Source organism: Asterias amurensis, chromosome 2, assembly GCF_032118995.1.
Source record: "Asterias amurensis chromosome 2, ASM3211899v1".
NCBI lineage: Eukaryota > Metazoa > Echinodermata > Asteroidea > Forcipulatida > Asteriidae > Asterias > Asterias amurensis.
The window spans coordinates 19,617,464-19,637,334 of record NC_092649.1 but is presented as its reverse complement, the minus strand read 5'-3'; the positions used below and the strand labels follow the sequence as shown (position 1 = coordinate 19,637,334).

The window sequence follows — 19,871 nt, the reverse complement described above, 5'->3', positions numbered from 1 at the left end:
CGTGTCATGTAAGTACAGTAATTAGGCAACATGATGATCGACTTGCCCTTCTTGACAGCGCTAGGGCGAAGGTGATCCGATATCAAAATATTTATTATCGTCCGATAATGAAATAAAAACGAGACACAATTCTACAACTTATTGTTAAATTTGCTTTATTTTTCCACTAGCCCGCCGAGCTACTAAAACTGGGGGAAACGGTAGCCCGGCTGTCAATCTGATAGTCCCGGGCTAGCGGCCTAGCGGCAATTTCGACCCCTGGTCATGATTGGAAAGCAGCTGCGCATAAAAAGGTTGTTTTTGCAACATTTAACTCCGATTGCATTTGTTATTCCTCACATTTTAGTAAGGGACCAAGTAAAAAGAAACAATAACCTAATCATCAATAACACACCATGGAATACAAAAACAGCTCAACATTTCCTTACCACGACTAAAATAACATTACAAAAATGGTGGAAAATAACAAAATTATTTGTATTTAACTATAATTTCGACTCTCAAATACGACTCTCCTCTTAAACACAGGTTGAATTCCCTGTTTTCAATAATGAATTCTTTTTTGGATGAACACGTACAAATGTCAATTTTGCATCTCAGATACATTGACATAAGTCGTTGCGTTAACCGCTGCTAAAATATAAAAGCAGGATTGAAACTGCTAACCACAGGCTAGCTCAGTGGTCTAGTGGTACATCTTTTTATTTATTGCTGTCGATGTACTATACGTGTATGTTTAATGTGCATGCAACAATGATACATGGATAAAAATTGGACACAATGATCCAAATTAACTTCCACAAAATTAAGGCAGTGAAAATTTGTAGCCTAAAGATACATTCAAATTATTTACAATCGTAAAAGTCTGGTATCATAAGTGTAATTCAACATTCCAAGACTAGAGTACACTTCTACACACATGGTGAATTTTTAAAGTATACTTCAACACACCGTCATGTATGGCCAGAGAAGGCCACACAACATGTTTCAATGTTTACTCTTTCTAATTCTACAAAGGTTTGATAGGCAATTTGTTTTTGGTTGGCCCCCTTCATAACAATGGGAACAACAATAACATTACCAACTCTCCCAAGCATTGATTATTTATCTTATAGAACTACTGAGTGGATACTTTTCATGTAGTCAGTCTGTTTTACAAAGCATTGTTAAATGGCATAATTCACTCAACCACAGTTGGAGGAAAATGAGTGTAATTTGCATTAGGCGAAAATGATCATAAGTGACACTCCGGGGTAATACACTTTGTAGGTGTCTTCATTGTCCACACACTTGGATGAATTGTGAGTCAATAAGCTGCTTGCATGGTCTACTCCAAACTCAGAAAATGGAAATACAAATGTTTGACTTGTGTTTGATCTTTGCATTAGTGATGTATTGTACATGAAGGCCCTTGCTTTGCTATGCTTTGTGTGGTCACTCAAGGCTTGGGAAATGCTAGCAGAGAGCATTGATAATTCAAGTACCTATGTGTACGTGGGTGTACTCGGTTGTATTAAAAAAAAAGAAATTCAAAACTTTTATTATATTTTTTACTGCACTTCAAGACAATTTAAAAATTTTAAAATGCACAACTAAACATATTCTTACTTTCTTCTCTTTTTATATTTGACCACAACTTTTCAATAAATCTAAAATGTACAGACATTCATTGTACTGCCAGACTTGCTCAGTGAGGCTTCTGGCTTTATACTGAAACTCATGGAATTGACTGTGCCCATCATCCAGATGGTGGATGGACTCTTGATTTCCACATGGTTCATAATCCTGAAATACCAATTCGTCTTCTTAATGATCAAATTTGAACCGCGAAGACTCTTGAATCATTCATTACATCTGGCAGGTTTTGAAGGGGTACTTGTATTGACGTTGTATCTGTTGCATTCAAGTAGTTTGTTAAATGGGAATTCTTTTCCACACCTAAATTGGAATGAGTGACGACAAATGTCGCAATTGAATGCAATCTCAGTTCCAAATTCTACTCCATAAATTAACCTTTGGATATTAGTACAACCTACAAAAAGATGTCAAGTACATTTTATACACTAGAGTGTCTATCTAGGGCAGATTAAACTAATTGTCAATGCTACGGGAAGGGGTTAAATGTCAGAAAGAAAAAAAATTATCAGACAATAAAATTGTGACTGGAACATTTTATATATATGTAATACTGCAGGGGACTTTACAAAAGCAAATCTCAAGAGAGGAGTTTGTACACCTACTTGATAGGAAATGCCCTGGGGAAAGCAACAACTACATATCATAAAACTCAAAACAAACAATCCAAATTTGCAGGGATAACAAAATGACCCTACTTGTTGCAAAAATGTAAATTCCCCAAGGAGAATCATCTTATTACAGAGTAACACAGTGTTTGATTGAATTAGAGTGACACTTTAAAGGCACTGGATGCGTTTAGTAATTTGTCAAAGACAGGTATTCACACTTCATAGTGTATCCGAACATGCATAAAATAACAAGTCTGTGAAAATTTGGGCTCAACTGGTCATTGAAGTTTCAAGAAAAAACACCCTTGTTTAAAGAAAGAATACCCTTGTTGCACAAGATTCTGTACTTTCAGATGCCTAAATAAGGCTTCAGGCCTGAAGTGTTTTAATATTTGAGTGAGAAATTGTCTCTTTCACGAAAACTACGTTACTTCAGAGGAAGCCGTTTCTCACAATGTTTTATACCATCAACAGCTCTCCATTGCTCGTTACCAAGTTTTAATGCTAACAATTGTTTTGAGTTATTACCAGTAGTGTCCTATGCCTTTAATCCATCCTCAAGAATCCTTGAAGGTCGCTGCAACCAAATGGGAAGCAACAAATTACCATAAGGGAGGAACTAGGCATCAGTCATGAAAGCTTTCCTCCCTGCTCCCAACTAGCTAAGTGTAATAGGAGTAAGAACAGAGGCACTTGTGTGCCAGGTCACTGTTTTTTGAGTTAAGCTAAAAGGAGGCTACCTATAGCAACAGCTTTCAGTAGGCGTATACGAGTGCAGGTCTACGTAATACACAAACGACCTGATAAGGTTTTGAGATTATTAGTCTTTTCTGAACTCTGGAGTTGGCGGCTTTAATTACCACTAGCCTGTTCTGTACACTTGGTTTGTTTTGCATGGAGGGAGTGGATTGTGAACTGCAATCAGTGACTGTGTTTGTTGTGTGGAGACCTATATTGTACAAGCTTTGATTAACGTACTGGACTAAATGTATGTAGCATAGTGGCTTGTGTTTGCACTGGTTGGTTACTTCTTCTTATATATTGCTGGAACATGAGCCACTCTCATGAAGGGAGTGGTGGGTCGGCAGAATCTTCCCCTGGTAAGAATCATGTCGATTTGTATTTTACATTGTTACCATTTTTTTACGTACCCCCGAAACTTAAGAAAACAGTTGTGATTTGTGAATTTATTTTAAAATTTGAAGGTTTAAGTTAGTGTGCATTGAGGCTTCATCACTGAAATAGTTGCTGTTATTTATACCCACACACTATGTGGAATGTGTTACTGTACATGTACATGTAACACTCTTCAATCCTGTCAGCGGTGTTATTGTTCAGCATGAATTGGACTAAAAGCCCGGTTCATATTTCCTGTGAATGCGAAGTGAATTTTGACGTCACATATGAGTGATTTTGCAGCAAATTTTGCGCAGGAGTTAAGTTCAACTGTTGCAAATTATATGTGATGTCAAAATTCGCATTGCATTCGTGGGAAGTAGGAAGTTAGGAACTGGCTTAACCCGTTTCTATGCACATTTAATTTGTGTATGAGATGACTGTACTTGTATGTCATTTCATGCCTGTGATACTCCATGCATGGGGGCAACAGAGGCAATTGCCTCCATACCATAGTCACTGCCTTGGTGCCTTTTGAATTATTCCACAGTGAAATTTCACCGTGTAGTCATTTATTCTCAAGTCAAGTCAAGTCTCAAGTCATCTTTCTTGTTTTATAAGTCAAGTCACAAGTCATTTTCCCCAATCCAAGTCGAGTCCAAGTCAGTGAAATTGACAATCGTTTCTGACTTGAGTCAAAGTCACAGACATTAAAATTAAAATTTTAGCTTGTCAAGATGGTCAATACCACTACATTACATGTACACCCCATCTCTGAAACACATTTTATCAGATGTATTTCAGAATTGAAACCTACACTGTTTTCGTATGGCACTGTCATGTGACCCCATTTTTTTATTCAGTGGATGGGCAGGATAAATATTGACATTATACACACTGACTTGATTAGCGCTGATGGATAGCGTCTTTTATGGCCCAGGGTAATCAGACAGCCTTTGATCAGGTTGATTTTATATTGTTAGAACATCTCCATATTACAAGTAGTCTATGCACTCCAACAACTTGATGAGTATTTCAATTCAAGATGACCATGATTGTTATACAGGGTTCTTCATAGAATTTTTTAAAAACTGGGCAGTGCGTTCTAGACCAAAATTGTTGGATGTTTGGCCTCTAAGCACGCTGCGCTGAAATGACTGTCTTAAGACTGTTTTCTGTTTGATTGTGTTAGAATAGGGGTGGATTTCACAAAGAGTTACATTGAGACTAGTCTTATCTCGAGGTAGGAGGAGTTACTTGTCCTAACTAAGTTTTTAAAACATGTATCTCCTAGGACTAATCTTAAACTAGGACTACAGCCCTAAATTGTTTGTGAAATTGGCAAAAGGAAAGATACATAGAGTCATAGATACACAACAAAAAGGATTCCCTTTGGAGTACTACGGTTTGGATAATATTGCACCCCAACAAAACATTTAAATATGAGAAATGATTCATGCATGATTTCTGATGATTGATGTTCATTCACAAATGCTAAGGCCAGAAATGCAGTTAATACCTGCTGTCACCCTGATAAACGTGGATGGAGTGACAGTCTTAAAATACTGTGATTTTTTGTTGTTTGCCGTTTACCTATTGACCCATTTCACCTGACGTCATCATCAAAAAAATCTTGAATGCGCCATATTGGTGGGCAATTTCACTGTACGTTTTTTTCATATAACTGTATGATGTGCATTATGCAGTGAAAGTGCGCGTTTTTAGGCGACGCGGCATTAATACACGTAAACCTAACTTGCCCACCAACATGGTGAGCGCGGATCAGTCGCCGCGTGTGATGCGCGTGCAAGGGGTCAATAAACAACAACTTCCTACCAAGCTTTTTATGAATTGCTTGTTTCATTTACACAAATATTGAATCAGAGCTCCCTTCCCCTGAATCCGAAAACAATTCCTCTTTTGAAACATGACAGGAAAAAGATTACCCTAATCCTATTATTGAAGTAGCACCTACACAATCATTGTTTTCCCATTTTGTTATCAATGTCCAGTACATTAAATAGCTGATTGGTATCGCATTTTGTGGGAGCTAAGCTCATGTATTATCAGAGATGTATGAGGGGGTTATCTTTTAAATCCTAGACAAGCTGGGACAAGAAGGCTCAGGATGCTTTCCTTTCGAACACCACCCACGCTTAATAATCATGTCTCAAGGCAATTAAAATACAGCTAGGACTTCATTACTGTAAACCCGCCAAAAGGTTAGGTTGAAATTTGACAAGCATTCATTCATTTGAGTTAAAAAAATTCAGCATATTTGTCTGGAATGTTCAGTGTTCATTTTTGCACGTGTTTATGTTTGTATTTCAAGTCTAAATTATTTTAAATTGTCCAGTCTGTTTCCTTAGTGGTTTATTCCTTGATATTTACTGTATCACAACACAGAACACATATCCTTACTAATTAAAGTATTTCCAAGGAAATAGTAACTCCTAAGGACCCACCAGTGTTTAAAAATTAACTACAAACTCTACAATGTAAATTGACAGGGACAGGGCAATTCGGTCACTGGGTTTCTTTTACGTGCATTGTGTCAAGAACAGGACTCAAACCCACTCTCTGAAACACCAGAGCTGAGTCCAGTGTGCTTGACCACTTGGCCATGACACGCCCCAGATACAACTTAATGGCGCAACTTAATAGCATGTTAACAGAAGCTTGGTATGACGTCTGTGCAAGGGTGGGTCAATAACTGTTGATAAGAAACACTATAAAACAATTTTACTTTTTTCTGCAACTAATTCAAATTATTGATCCCCATAAACCACAATCACTATTTGTCACTACACTCACAGGGATACTGAACATTTTTTTTACTCTAAAGGTAGGGTCATAGATTGGTAATTATTTCAAAACTTACTGACCATAAAAAAATTCTTGAAAAGAAGCACTGCAGCTGTTATAGAAACCACTAATTTGAGAAAGGATTCCCTTCGAATTTGAAGTAATTTGGTTTGGTAATATTTGAGTCGTGAGATTTCTGACAGTTGTTGTCTGTTCGCTAAATGCTGCAGTCAGAGATGCAGTCGGTACCTGTTACACCTCGCTAAACATAGATGGATTTGACAGTCTTATGAAAGTACTCAACTGTGTCTGTTTTTCTCCTGTTTTACCAACAATAATAGTAATGGCTTCTTATATAGTGCTCAGGTCCGTCACGCAGTGGCGCTCATGGCGTTTCAACATTATTACCCCTGGTCACTGGGCCATGAATCATTCTTTAAACCATCTCAGCTCCCTGGGGAGTATACAGCCTATGCCGCAAATATGTAGTGCATCAAAGCTAATCCATCACAAGAACAAACTCTGCTCTCACAGGGCACAGTAAAGTGACTTGCTCAGAGACACAAGTGTCACGACCGGGATTCGAACCCACACTCTGCTGAACAGAATCACTAGAGCTTGAATTCGGTGCTCTTATCCGCTTGGCCACGACACCCCAAGTAGACACTGTATTCTGCTGGAACTTTGACATGTGACTTTTAAGTTTTACTGTCTTACTTGTGCCTATAAATTAGCATTATGGTGACGAAAATAAATGTTTGACCCTACATTTAAAAAAAGCTGTATTACTTTACACACACATTGTAGATGTCTGTGTTCATGTAGCGTAATGTTTTCATGCCAAGTCACGAACAAGCACTTAAAATATTTCTAAATGGACTCTTGGTTTCTGTAGTGTTTCCTGCTAAGAAGAAAACAAAGAAGAAAAAGGGGTTGAAGCAGTGCTTATAAATCTTGTGCCCTTCAATAGTGTTGTGGCAGGGAACAGCACATTTTGTTCCTATCAAATCTGATTGGGTATGGATCTCTAATTGCATTTGCCAACAATGTGTAGGCCTGTGCACGCTGAGCACGACTCTAAACCAAGGATAGCTCTTCATCAACCTCGTTGGGCGTGTGATTTCATATATTAATATAATCGTTGCTCAAATCCAACACTCGGCGTTCTGTATTTTTCCTACAAGGTATGCGGAGCTATGCTTTGAAGTTTGAGACCTCCTTTACAAAACACCATGTAACAAGATACTGTGGCGCAATAGTCAGCCAATCAAACACAGAAACAATGTTCTAATCGATGCATTTGCTTTTGAATAATGAAATAATTTTTGTATGAGAAGTCGAGCAGTTTAAATCCTGAAGACATTTGGTTGACCTGTTGTGACCTTTATCCTTCCTGTCCATCCTGGAGGTCACTTCTCAGTGATGGATAATAGGAAATGACAATGGGTCACCCCCCATCCCTTCTGAGACCTTTGGAGAAATTTTCAACCCTACATAGTGGAAACATTGCTCCTTGGGCTACACAATACCTGTCACGGGACACTATTGGTAGTTACTCAACCTAATTGTTAGAATAAAAACTTACTTGGTTACAACATGGAGGAAGGAATAGAAGGAGCTCGAACGAAGGGACTTCAAAAGTCGAACCTGCGGTACCGCGGTCGTTTAACAACACCTCGTAATCACCGACATACCTTATACAGACAATGGGCGAACTGGCGTATGTGAGTTTGCGCATGCGCACTTGGTTCTTCACTCAACCATGGTGTCGTATGTCATATGGATATTATACAGACAAACAACTTTTTTGAGACCTGATAAAAATTGTGTACACTTGTGCTCACCAAATCGAAAAACACAATTGAATACCAACCACCCTCGTGTGCTAATACCCAAATTTTTAACCACCGCTAGTGACCGGAAAGTCAAAAAAAAATGAAACAGTATGCCATGATGTTTCAGTGAAACACCACAAACGGTAAATGAAAACGTGTATATTCACAATTCTTGTCTCAAATGATTCAACTTTACACGAAGGCAACGGTGCAGAGCGGCGGTACCGCACGTTCGGTACAAAGAAATCTAATCCTGCTCGTTAATCGGCCGTCCAGCTGGAGGTCTTCTATCTTTTTCCACTGGTTAGACGGGGGCATTGTCAGGGTATTCTTTTGTTACTCTGCGGTTTTGCGGGTCGTTCGAGCTCCTTCTATTCCTTCCTCCATGGTTACAAGCAATGGGTAGGCGGTAGCTGCTGTTGATTGTAAAAAACATTGTGAGAACTGGCTCCCTCTGAAGTAACGTAGCTTTTGAGAAAGAAGTAATTTCTCACTCAAATATCAAAAGACTTCAGGCATTAAAGCCATTTACATATCTAAAAACACGCAAATTTGTGCAACATGGTGTATTTTCTGTCATTATTCTTTTTCAACTTCAATGACCAACTGAGTCAAAATTTTCACATATTTGTGATTTTATGCATGTTGTTATGTGACACTAAGTGAGAATACTGTTCATTAAACAAGCATTCATAAATACCTCGCACAGTTTCGCTATTCCTGTTGGTGAAGAGCGCATCACGTGGGTGCATATAAACCTTTGTTTATGACCGGTAAAAAGTGTTGAAACATGGGCGTGACACACGAGCTTGCACCTGTGCTTATAAGACAGTTTCTTCATTCCTATTGGTCGGGACATTTGTGCCACATCACGCAATACGCGGGACGCCCACAGCATTCCCTTATAAGGAGTTGATTACCTGAGGGCGGCGGAGGGCCTTACCATTTCATAGCTGGAGGGGTGTTGTGTTGAAAGAAATCAATAAACAATTATAATTTTTGCATTTATTTTACTTTTTGACCAAAAGTGTTGATATTTATGACCGAAAAGTTATTTATGAATGGGAATCAAAGTGTGTCGAATCGGTTTTCAACTAGTGGTTTAAACCCGCCGAGGCCTGGTTCTTGATAATTTACCTCGACTTTGTCTCGGTAAAATTATCAAGAACCAGGCCTCGTCGGGATTAAACCACTAGTTGAAAACCTCTTCACCACACATTGATTCCCTTAGTGACAATACCTAGCTGCCAGTATTGCTTCCAATTTAGTTCGCAATCAGATTCCGTCTTGTTGCTGTTCAAATGCAAACATCAATTTCAAATTTCCAAATGCTGGGCTGCTCCTGGAAAGAAAAAAAATCGCATTTTGAATAGACAAGAATAATATTATTAATCTGGCAGGTATGGCCCGGAGACATCAAATTTCACGTCGGATATTGTCGGCTGTGTAATATTAAAGCCGAAGGGGCGTTGAGTCGCTCGTACAGGAACAAATGATTCCATACTGCGATACAACAAAACGGAATACAATTAGAAACAGCTTCACCTGCACTTCTTCTCCAGTTCAAGAGCCTCCTGGCAAATGTCACAATTACCATATTAATGCCCAAAGTTTGGCCGTAACTACGGGCGTGTTTGTCATCGGAGACTTGGCTTTACTCTCCCGTGAGATAAAGCCAAATGACGAGGGACCGTCCCAAGTCATCAAAACAACCATAACATTTGCATTTTTCATAGCCGCTGCATTTATTTTCTCCGAATTGAGTCGTTGCAATGAGCCAGGACACTTCTGTTCTCGCTGCTGTTTTTAAAATGTTGTTCTTCTATCCGTTGCGTCAGTGTTAGAAGAAAAGAAATGCATCGTCGGAAACTGCCAAGGCTGTTATAACATCATTCCATGTTTTCTGTCTCCCTGGGTACAGTGTGGCTAGACATACTGAGACCGTTTCAGTCTATAGAGGATAGCTTCAGAAAGTCTTGTACACCCTGGGCATTTATATTCCTAGTGCTTCTGAACATAAAAAACAACACTGTTTAATGCTCGTTAAACAGGTCTAGTTTATCCATATTCACTGAGGACCCGTAGCGAGTCACATTAAGTTTATGACGTACATTGAAACTGCACAACTAGAGATTTTTCTTGAAATTCAGCCAGCCAATAAGAATTTGAGTCTGAAAGACCGGTCTGTCCAACGACTTTCAACAAGTAATGATGTTGAATTGTACTTCTTGAGAGAGTAAGATGGGAGAAATGCAGTCTTATGATTTTAAAGCCGTCTGATAGATTTACCTTATGTCTCACTCGCAAGAAACCTTTACTCCTGTCGTGACGTTGTATCCCCGTGACTATGCATGTAACATGTACATCTTCACCATGGATACAGCATATTCCTCAAACACCATTCAGCGAGAAAATATAGGACGAGTCTTCGATCGTACTTCCTCAGTCACCCGGATGATTTTCAATTGAGACTTTAAACTGAAAAGCAATATTATTGCTGACGCCTCTTGTTATTAACAATCTACCATCATCACTGCATGAAACACAGGATTTATTGATTGCAAAAACAAAGGGAATTAGATTATAAGGGAGTTGCGTCTCTCTCCGTAATTTGTTCAGTTTCAGGAGCTGTTCACGGCAATTGTTTACTACGAACTCTGAGCGTTAGAGCAAATAGTGTTTTTTTTTGCTCATTTCTTTCAGCTGAAAGCAATCTCCTGAGAACATTTGTCCTGATGTTATCAGAAGTACCTGTTCTCCTTTGATTTCGTTTGACAAACTTTTTGAATGGCTGCTTGATTGTATCATCGCCAACACTGGTTCATGTTCGCCACTAGAGGGTTGAGCTATGTATGGACTATGAAATCAAGTAGCTTCATGTAACTTTTACTAATGGCGGCTATTTCTTTTCCTGATTGTTTTCCTGCAGAGCTTCCAAGAAACAGATTTTCCAGAAGGAAGTCAGGTGAGTCTTGTATTTCTCACTCTTAGCATCTTATTTGAATAAACAAATAAATATTTTTTTTTAAATTGGTGTCTTTGTCAATATTCTGATTGAGCTACATGGTAGGGCTTGAAAGTTCATAGAGCTGCATAAACAAAAAAGTAGCTAGGCACAACAAAATTATTCTTACTAGAATAAGGTTACCAACCACAATACCATGTCTCATGTACAGTGTTGCCTGGTATCCTGGGCCCAATTTCATGGCTCTGCTTACTGTAAGCACAGAATCGGCGCTTACGGAAGCAGGGAATTCTGTGCTTACGGCAAGCATATTTCACGGGTTAGCGGCGAATTTTGGCTTCTGCACGTGCGTACTCCACGTTAATAGGCATTCTACGCTTACAAGGCTACCGCAGAAATTCGGCGCTTGCACGTAAGCGGGGAATCGTGATCGCACAGAATTCGGCGGTAAGCAGAGCCATGAAATTTGGCCCTGCTCATTTCTACCATACAAGCAGTTATTCAGCAATTTTGTCTGCTGAAGCAGCCCTATGAATTTGGGCCCTGGCCTGAAGCCTTTGGATTTGGTATTGGATTTGGTATTAAGTAGTTTTGGTAAACTATGGACTGGACAGACAAGTACAGGCAGTCTTGTAGTTTGTAATTGAATGTTAAGGGATTAAAAGGGTAGCGACGAGTTCTTTAACGGCTGTTTAAAACTGGCAGGGTCGTTGCCTTGTGATAAAGGACCGAGCCGAAAGCGAGGGCCTTTATCGCCGGCAACGATCCTGCAAGGTTTTAAACGGATATTTAAGAACTACTCTTTTATTCCCAAGTCATAAATGCCCTTTTGTTAAAAGTGTTAACAAAATACAATTATAGACACTTTGACTAATTGAAAATTCAAGGTTTTAAGTATTTTTTTTTTTTAATTTGTGAAGAATCTGTTTGATGCGCGTGGGTTGTGTGTACACGCGCGCGTGCTCAGAAATAGATTACGCGCACGCACTTAGAAATAGGTAACGCACTGTTACTATTAGCTATGAATTGCTCGTTCCGCGTGATAATATTGGCGTATGCGCGCGCCCAACACGCAGAAGCCAGCCGGTTGTAAACAGCTCCAGCTGGTCATTATCAACTGTTTAAACACCCTCACGTGATGCACTCTCCACCAGTAGGAGTAGCGAAATGTCTGGGGTATTTATGAATGAAGAATAATATAGGGCAGCTAGATGCAACGGTTTATGGCTTCTGACTGGCACTCCCAAATTAGATATTGACTTTAATAGGGAAACCGCCAACATAGGGCTGGATAGCTCAGTTGGTAGAGCTCCGGTACTTTAATCCGGAGGTCATTGGTTCATGTCCAGCTCCAGTAAATTTTTCTTTGTTCAAACCGAAAACTAAGAATAATAATCTATCAAAGAATAATACCTCATTGTGTATACATCTTGACCAAAAAGTAATATGTAGTTGGTAAGACACTGTCTGGAATTGCAAAGGTCGTGGGTTCGAATCCCACCCGAGTAATAAGCCTACAGGTGATTTTTTCCAAACAAATTGTGAAACACAAGAACTCTTTATGCCTGAGTGAAGCCTTTCTCAGATTCAAATTTTGGGGTGAAAAATTACCTGTTTCTCCTTAAATACATTACTTCAAAGGGGGTTGTTTCTTTAAATGTTTTATAATGTTAACAGCTCTCCAGCGCTCTTGACCAACATGTAAGTTTTTCTGGTCCTTAATTTGTGGACTAATTACTATATAAACACACAAACTAACGAGCAAACAAGGAAGTTGTTCAGGCTCAGTTTGAAAAGTTTGACAGCTAAATACATCAAGACCCCGAGACCCACTGAGTAAATATTCCAAGGGTTAAATTTCAATAACTTGATGGAGGTTGCTGAAGTAGTTTGTAGGAGAGACTTGCTCTTTAATCTCTTACACAATATAATCCCCTATGTATATTTGTAGGCTAAACACTCAAAACCTCGTAGGTCTTTTATAATGGTTGTATACCATCTACCTCCAGGAGTATACAGACTATTTAATCCAAAAAGACACCTGCATTGGTGCCTAACCCCCTCTCAACAACATGAACAAGAGGAAGCACTATGCAATAGAGAAACACTTATAAATTTATAAAGGTGTTCCACAAGTCATACTTGCACAATGCTTGAATTAATGCATTGGTACAGCATTAGCGGCGCAACAATTTAAAATAAAAACAAAATGGTATTGGGGAGCTTGATTTAAAGGTTTGAGCCAGGATTTGGTAAAAGGGTGTCAAAATTTGCTGCAAATTAAAAAAGTTGATGTATGCACAAACTGTTCACTTACAATATATGCCAGATAAAACAGGGTGTCCAAATTCAGGGTACGAAATTAAGAAAATTTGCTGGTTGCCCCCAGGGCAACCAGCAACTGAAAATAGGTTGCCCACAAGAAAAATAGGTTGCCCGAAAAAAAAGAGATAAAGGTAAGTCTTACTCTAACTCTTGACAAAACCAGCGTCGGTATCACTTCTTACATGTTTTGGGTTTTTACCCAACGTGAAACCAAACTTTAGGAGGCTCATTGTTATTCTTTGTGTCGTGCAACTTTCGTAAAATATTAGAACTGTCAGTGTCAACCACGCAAATTAAAGTAGCGAGTGGATCTGCGCTCACACATGCTCGCTAGCTGTTCCCACACGCTTGTTATGTGCGCGTGCAGCATAACACGCATGGCACCAGTGATCCCCGGAAAAACGCAATTTCTAGAAAGCGCGTGTGCCCGTAGCCTCCATTCATCGTGTTTATCATTTGCATGTTTATCATGGTCCCGTGCGCGGCACACTGTGCAGCATGACAACTGCGCGGCACCAGCGGTTGCTGGATAGCGCGTGTGCGACCAGGATCAGCGGTGCAAGCGTTCAGTCCCAACTATAGAAATGACCCAACTATGTGTTTTGCTACACAGCAAAGATGGTAAGTAAAGGCCCATATATTTGCAGTTAGGCTGATTCTATAATTGGGACAGAACAAGAACGTGAATTCCAATTGTAAATGCTGTACGTGTACCCTACGCACGTGCATTACTGTCCCGCTATTATTACACAGCACTGCAATTTTAACCGCGCTGTGCCATCGCATATTATTTAATACGTGAATGATGATGCTGGAAAGTTCTCACATGGCTCGCGGTCCGGTTGACGTCGTGGAATATACAAAAATGGTTGAACATCATAAATATTTTTTTTGTGTGGAAAATTCAAACGATCTTTGGAGCTGGCACAATATAAGCAGGTTAGGCCTAAGTTGTTGTTTTTCATAAGGTTGCCCGTCGGGCAACGGCGACACAATCACAGGTTGCCCGGATGATTTTTTGGTTGCCCCGGGCAACTGGGCAACCGTTAATTTCGCACCCTGAAATTTAAAACAGAGTGTCCAAAAAGATGCCCAGACACTCCTCTGCTAACGCTAAGGAGCTTGAGTGTATAAGCTAAATACCAGGCCTGTATGGGCATGCGCAACAAGGCATTTTCTCCTTGGAGCATTTCAAGGGCACCTAGGAAAATGACCAGGGAGCATGGAGGCAATCACCTCCGCTGCCCCCATGAAGTGTCAGGCCTGAAATACGTGTAGCATTAGTGTACATATTGAGGCAATAAGAAAATATTTGTCAAGTCCGAAGTCATGCTAAGTCTCATGCTAAAATAACGGGACATAATTGTGAGACCATTCCACATCAGGGACGTCCTACCCCATGCTGCTGCATTATCTGCAAACCATGCCATTAGAGTCTTTGACTGGCACCTGTCATCAATCATTAGTTATCGCCTGATCAAAGTGAATTTGTTATCAATTTTGTGGAACAGTGGGGCATACCCTTGAATTGGAACTCAATTTACTTTCCTGTGACGCTTCAAAGGATATTACCAAAATGTGCGTGAATCTTAGTGTCTTTAAAACAAACAAAAAATAATTCCTTAAGAGCAACCTTCAGACAGAATCCCTGAAAAGAGCAATATAGGTGTTTCTTTTGATGGGCCAACTCCCACCCCAAGGAAACACCTTCTACTATAACACGCACACAGACAAAAGCAGTCAATCCCGTTTAGCAACATTTACCGGCTTATCCCGTTGTCATCGAGACTGCCATTGTCCCACATTGACAAAGACATCAAAAGATGACTGGAGAAACCCTTCTTTGATGTTTATCTTTTGTTTGTTTATTGTCAAACGTTCTGCACAAGGGAAGCATCTTGAAGGCTACTCCTCGACCCCCCTCCACCCCCCCCCCTCTCTTCAGTCTCTCAATTCAAGCAGACTGCACACAGCAGGTGGCTTCAGTGTGTGCGTTGTTTAGAAGCCACACTTGGTGGACGTCTCAGGCAGTATACATCTATAGATTGGATATGCATGATGGCACACCGTTATTGATCCGGACCATTATAAAGGCATCCTCGCCACTAAGGGAGATTATAATACCTGCGTGGAGGTAACGTCGCCGGGACGAATCCCTGCTATTGATTTTTTTTTTCTCCTTCCATGGATCCACCTCCTGGTTGATTATCGTCACTAGGAATGCCTTCTAGGCGGAATAGCCTTGATGTTTTATCCGTAGATATATTTACTCTTAACTAACAAGAAAAATCCTGCTTTTAAAACCTACAGTGACGTGTCTGGAGAGCCTACTTATAGGGTTTAATTATGATAGCAATGAATTTATTTCCACAAAAACTTCAAAGAAAAATGGATCTCATGCACTAAAATTGACCTAGGATCATGTTTTTTTCTGGAGAAGCGAGCATTAATCGTAATAAATATGTTTACCCATCAAGTTTCAAGGAAGTCTTTTTTATTCACTGCTGTCGTGCCCTTTTGACCTTTCGGGTGCAATTTGAACTACACATCAGCAAATGCGGTTTGGGGTCTGCTCGTGGACTGTGAATTCAAGGAATTGCCAGTTTTGTTTTGCACAAGATTGGGATAAGCTGACAACATATGGGCATGTTGGTTGTATAATGTCATAGTGTCATTTCATCAATAAATAAAAAACAGTTTAAAGGCACTGGCACTGTTGGTAATTACTCAAAATAATTATTAACATAAAAACTTACCCAGTAGCGAACAACGGAGAGCTGTTGATAGTAAAAAAAAAACATTGTAAGAAACAGCTCCTTCTAAAGTACTGTTTTTGAGAAGAGGTAATGTCTCACTCAACTATTTGAGATTAGGCCCTGGCCCGACTCTAAAATCACTGGCCTCCTCGTATAGTTCCAGACCCAGATAAATGTACACATTAATATTTAGTCCTTTTTCCATTTTATTTGTAGTATGTGCTGAAAAGTACGACCCAGAAGCTGATGAAGAAGGGGAGAATGAGTCAAAGGTAATAATATTATTCTATTAACCTTTTATTTATTCTATTGCAGGGGTTTATAGACAGTGCGACTCTTGCGCATATTCAGATTGGTTTTGGTCAATATAGTGCTATTCTATTCCAAAAGCGAAATTTAATGAAGTATGTAACAAGAGTGTGTAAGTGGAGGCAGGAAATTCCACTCTAACATATCAAGCTTGTTTCACAGGTTGGCAGCAAATCTGTGCTTGTGTGCGTGCGTAACTATTTATTTTTTGCTTACACAGCTACCGCAAAGATTCGGTGCTTACCCCGTAAACAAAGAATTGCAGCGCTGATTTCCGCGTTAAGCAGAGTCATGAAATTTGGCCCAGATGTGTAAACCCATTTAATTGTAGAACGATCAACACACACACTTGTGGACAAGTCGTTAAATGTTTGTGGCAATGCATGCTTTCAAGTGTTTAAACTATTCTCGCATTTTTCTAGCTCCTGACTACTGCCCCGGTTAAATGGGTCTATACGCCTGTCTTATATTTATGCATGAGGTACGTCACAATGCTAACCCAAAACGAAGCTATGGGCCCAGCCACTGGAAGTGGTGGGGGACGTGTGCCCATAGCCTCATTTTGGGTAAGAATTATGACGTCATACATAAATACTAAGAGAGGCGTATAATCACGAGTGCAGTAGTTTCATAGAGAACAGCATTCTCGCGAGAGTATAGTTGCGAGAGAGCCGTTACACTGTCACTACATGTAAGACAAAGATGTAACAACTTGTCCGGAAGGGTAGCAAAGTACGTGCCAATAAAACAATAATTGAGTTTTGCATGTCATGAATATTCATTTAAATTGCGAATGATAATTTAATACAGTAATTGTAATATGTTTTTGTGTACACAGATTGTCTTTCCCAAGTCTGACGAACAGAGAGCGCGGCTAGCAGCATCTGTGAAAAACATCCTCTTATTTAGGGCGTTAGAAAAGGTAATTAAAGTAAAACTGAAGGGGGAGAAACAGTGTTGAAAATAATTTCAAAATAATGACAGTTAAGTTCTCCCTTGAAAATTTGGTGCTCAGTGAAGGGGGTGTCTGGCCGAGCGGTTTAGAGCGTTGAATTCAAGCTCTGGTGGTTTAGTCATCAGGGTGTGAGTTTGAATCCCGGTGTATCCTTGAGCAAGATGTTGTACTATAATTGCCTCTCTTCACCTAGGGTGTAAATTGGTAGAGGTTGATATTGTGTATGATAAAGCCTTTGGAGCTACACAGTAGTCCGGGGCTGTATACCCGTCACTCAGGCAGCTGAGAGATTAAAGGAGTATTTATGGACGGCGCCATTTTCTTTTTGCATACATCACTTTTATTTCAAAGTCTTTTCACCGTTAATGTTTTCTTCTTGTAACACCCTTTCCACGACTGTTTTGTAGCCTTGCTTGAGGCGAATTGGCTTTCATGACCTCCACCTGGCAGCAAATTCTGTCAAAGACTCTACAAAAATACATCCCAATGCCAGTGTGTTTTGATTGGGGGGGGGAAGAGTTGTCTGAAAAATTGTTCGCTTTTAAATACAAGCAGTCTACCTACAAGCATGACGATACACACACAATCTTACAAAAACATTTTAATAATGTTTGTGCGTCAGTTGTAGTTTCAATGAATAGTAAATTTCATATTCATCTAACCCCGACTAGAAAATTGGATAAAAAGCAATTTAAACAGTTTTTTGTGTGTGACTAGGTAAAGGTCAATCATGATTTCTTATGGTGATAAAAAGAGAGTGGTAGCTTTCAACACTCTCTTGTTTAATAATTCCTTTGCCAAGTCCCTGTATTATTAATTTTTGTTCATCTGCCCTTGATCCTTAACATTTGCATGTTTTTTTTTAATAATTTTTTTACTTCTTACTTCTCGTCTCTCGTCAAGGTATTCAAGCAAAACTTGGCTCACTAAAACCTTGACACTCGCAACAATAAATAACTTCTCTTGAATTAACATAACATAACATAACAATTAAAATTTATAAGGCACTATTCCATCAAGATCATAGCGCACTAGAAGGAAATTAACTTGGAAAAAGGTGAGTCTTAAGGACTTTACAAAAGGCAGATAGAGTCTTATGACCAGGGGGCCTTTGTTGCCTCTGTGAATTGAGATGAGCACAGTATATACTATTTGAAATGGCGAGACCAAACCCAGGCCTGTGTGCTTCATTTTAGAAAGGGCATTGGCCCTAAGGCAGTTTCTCCTTGGTAAAGGGCAACCTATGAGGAAACAGTAAATTTCTACTGGAGCATTTGAAGGGCACCAAGCAACCAGGGGGCATGGAGACAGTTGCCTTTTGATGCCTCCGTGAAGTATCGGGCCTGGGAAACCAGCTCTTTTCAGAGCCAACACTCCCTCAAAAGAGATTAATTTATCACCTGGTTGTACCCACAAGTTTGACTTATTTTTTAACAACAGATTATTTTTTTGCGGGAAAATAACACCATATGTTGTTCTGTTAATTTGAATTAATTGATAAGGGCTTAGGCAGGCGTTATTTAAAAACACAGAAAATAAGTTTTTTTTATGTATTTTTGTTGAGTTTTAAATTAAAACCAACCTCTGTTCAATGGAATCTATTGATCTTTTGGGATGGTATGTACCCAGAATTTCTAAAATTAAATTTTCTTAAAAAATTAATTTGATAACAGAACCAATTTAAAAAACCTGTGGTCTTAGGGTATACATGTGTGGTTGTATGTTGGTTTGCACATAGTTGTAGCTGGCACCTTATAGGCACTATTATTCTAAGCCTTTTGTTAATTGATGGGAACAGCACATGTGGTGTTAAATACATCATAGCTATACGTTCGTTAGGCCGTTGCTATGGTGATGTCAAGCACGATAACTCGTCTGTTATTGGAGAGTCCGTCTCCTAACCTAGAGTATGGATCTCCCAGTTTGTTCAAACATTCATTAAAAATGGTTTATTTGCTTTTTATGAGGCACTGTTTTAGTCCGAAGAGGATGCTTTGTAAAAAGAGAAACCACAATTATTACAGTGTTAAGCCCGGTTCATAGGAATGCGATATACACATGAATATGAATTTGGATGTCAAAAATTTGCAACAAATAATTCGCATCAGTTGACTTGTGCTCAACTCCTGTGAAAGATTGGCTGCGAAAAATAGCCACGTGACGTCAACATTTGTATCGCATTTATAATTATTCGCATTCGCATGAAATTTATCCAGGCTTGAGCCCGGGTTTGGCTGTGTGTGTCCAGATTTGATGGAAATTAATCACAATAGTTTACTAAATGATGATCAATATTGACCTCTTTGCACTATCGTAACATGAGTCTGCCATGCTTTTCAGTCTCCAGGCCTGATACTTCACGGAGGCAGCGAAGGCGATTGCCTTCTGCGATTGCCTTCTTGCCCCCTGGTCAATGCCTTGGTGGCCTTGAACTGTTCCAACAGAAATTTACAAATTCCACACAAGGTGCCCTTTAGCAAGGAGAAACTGCCTTGGTGTCCTTGCCCTTTCAAAAACGAAGCATACTGGGAGTCAATAGTATGCGTGTAAATGTAGCAT

At 39.5% G+C, this 19,871-nt stretch overlaps 1 protein-coding gene across 2 annotated transcripts in view; it reads left to right on the top strand.

Moving 5' to 3' along the window:
• LOC139952173 (cAMP-dependent protein kinase type II regulatory subunit-like) overlaps positions 1–19,871 on the top strand; it is a 52,778-nt gene that overhangs the window by 2,482 nt on the left and 30,425 nt on the right. For both annotated transcript variants that reach the window (XM_071951196.1, XM_071951206.1), the window contains exons 2-4: positions 10,932–10,967; positions 16,265–16,320; positions 17,196–17,279. In XM_071951196.1, coding sequence (XP_071807297.1) covers positions 10,932–10,967; positions 16,265–16,320; positions 17,196–17,279 — 176 coding nt within the window. The remainder of the gene's footprint in view (positions 1–10,931; positions 10,968–16,264; positions 16,321–17,195; positions 17,280–19,871) is intronic.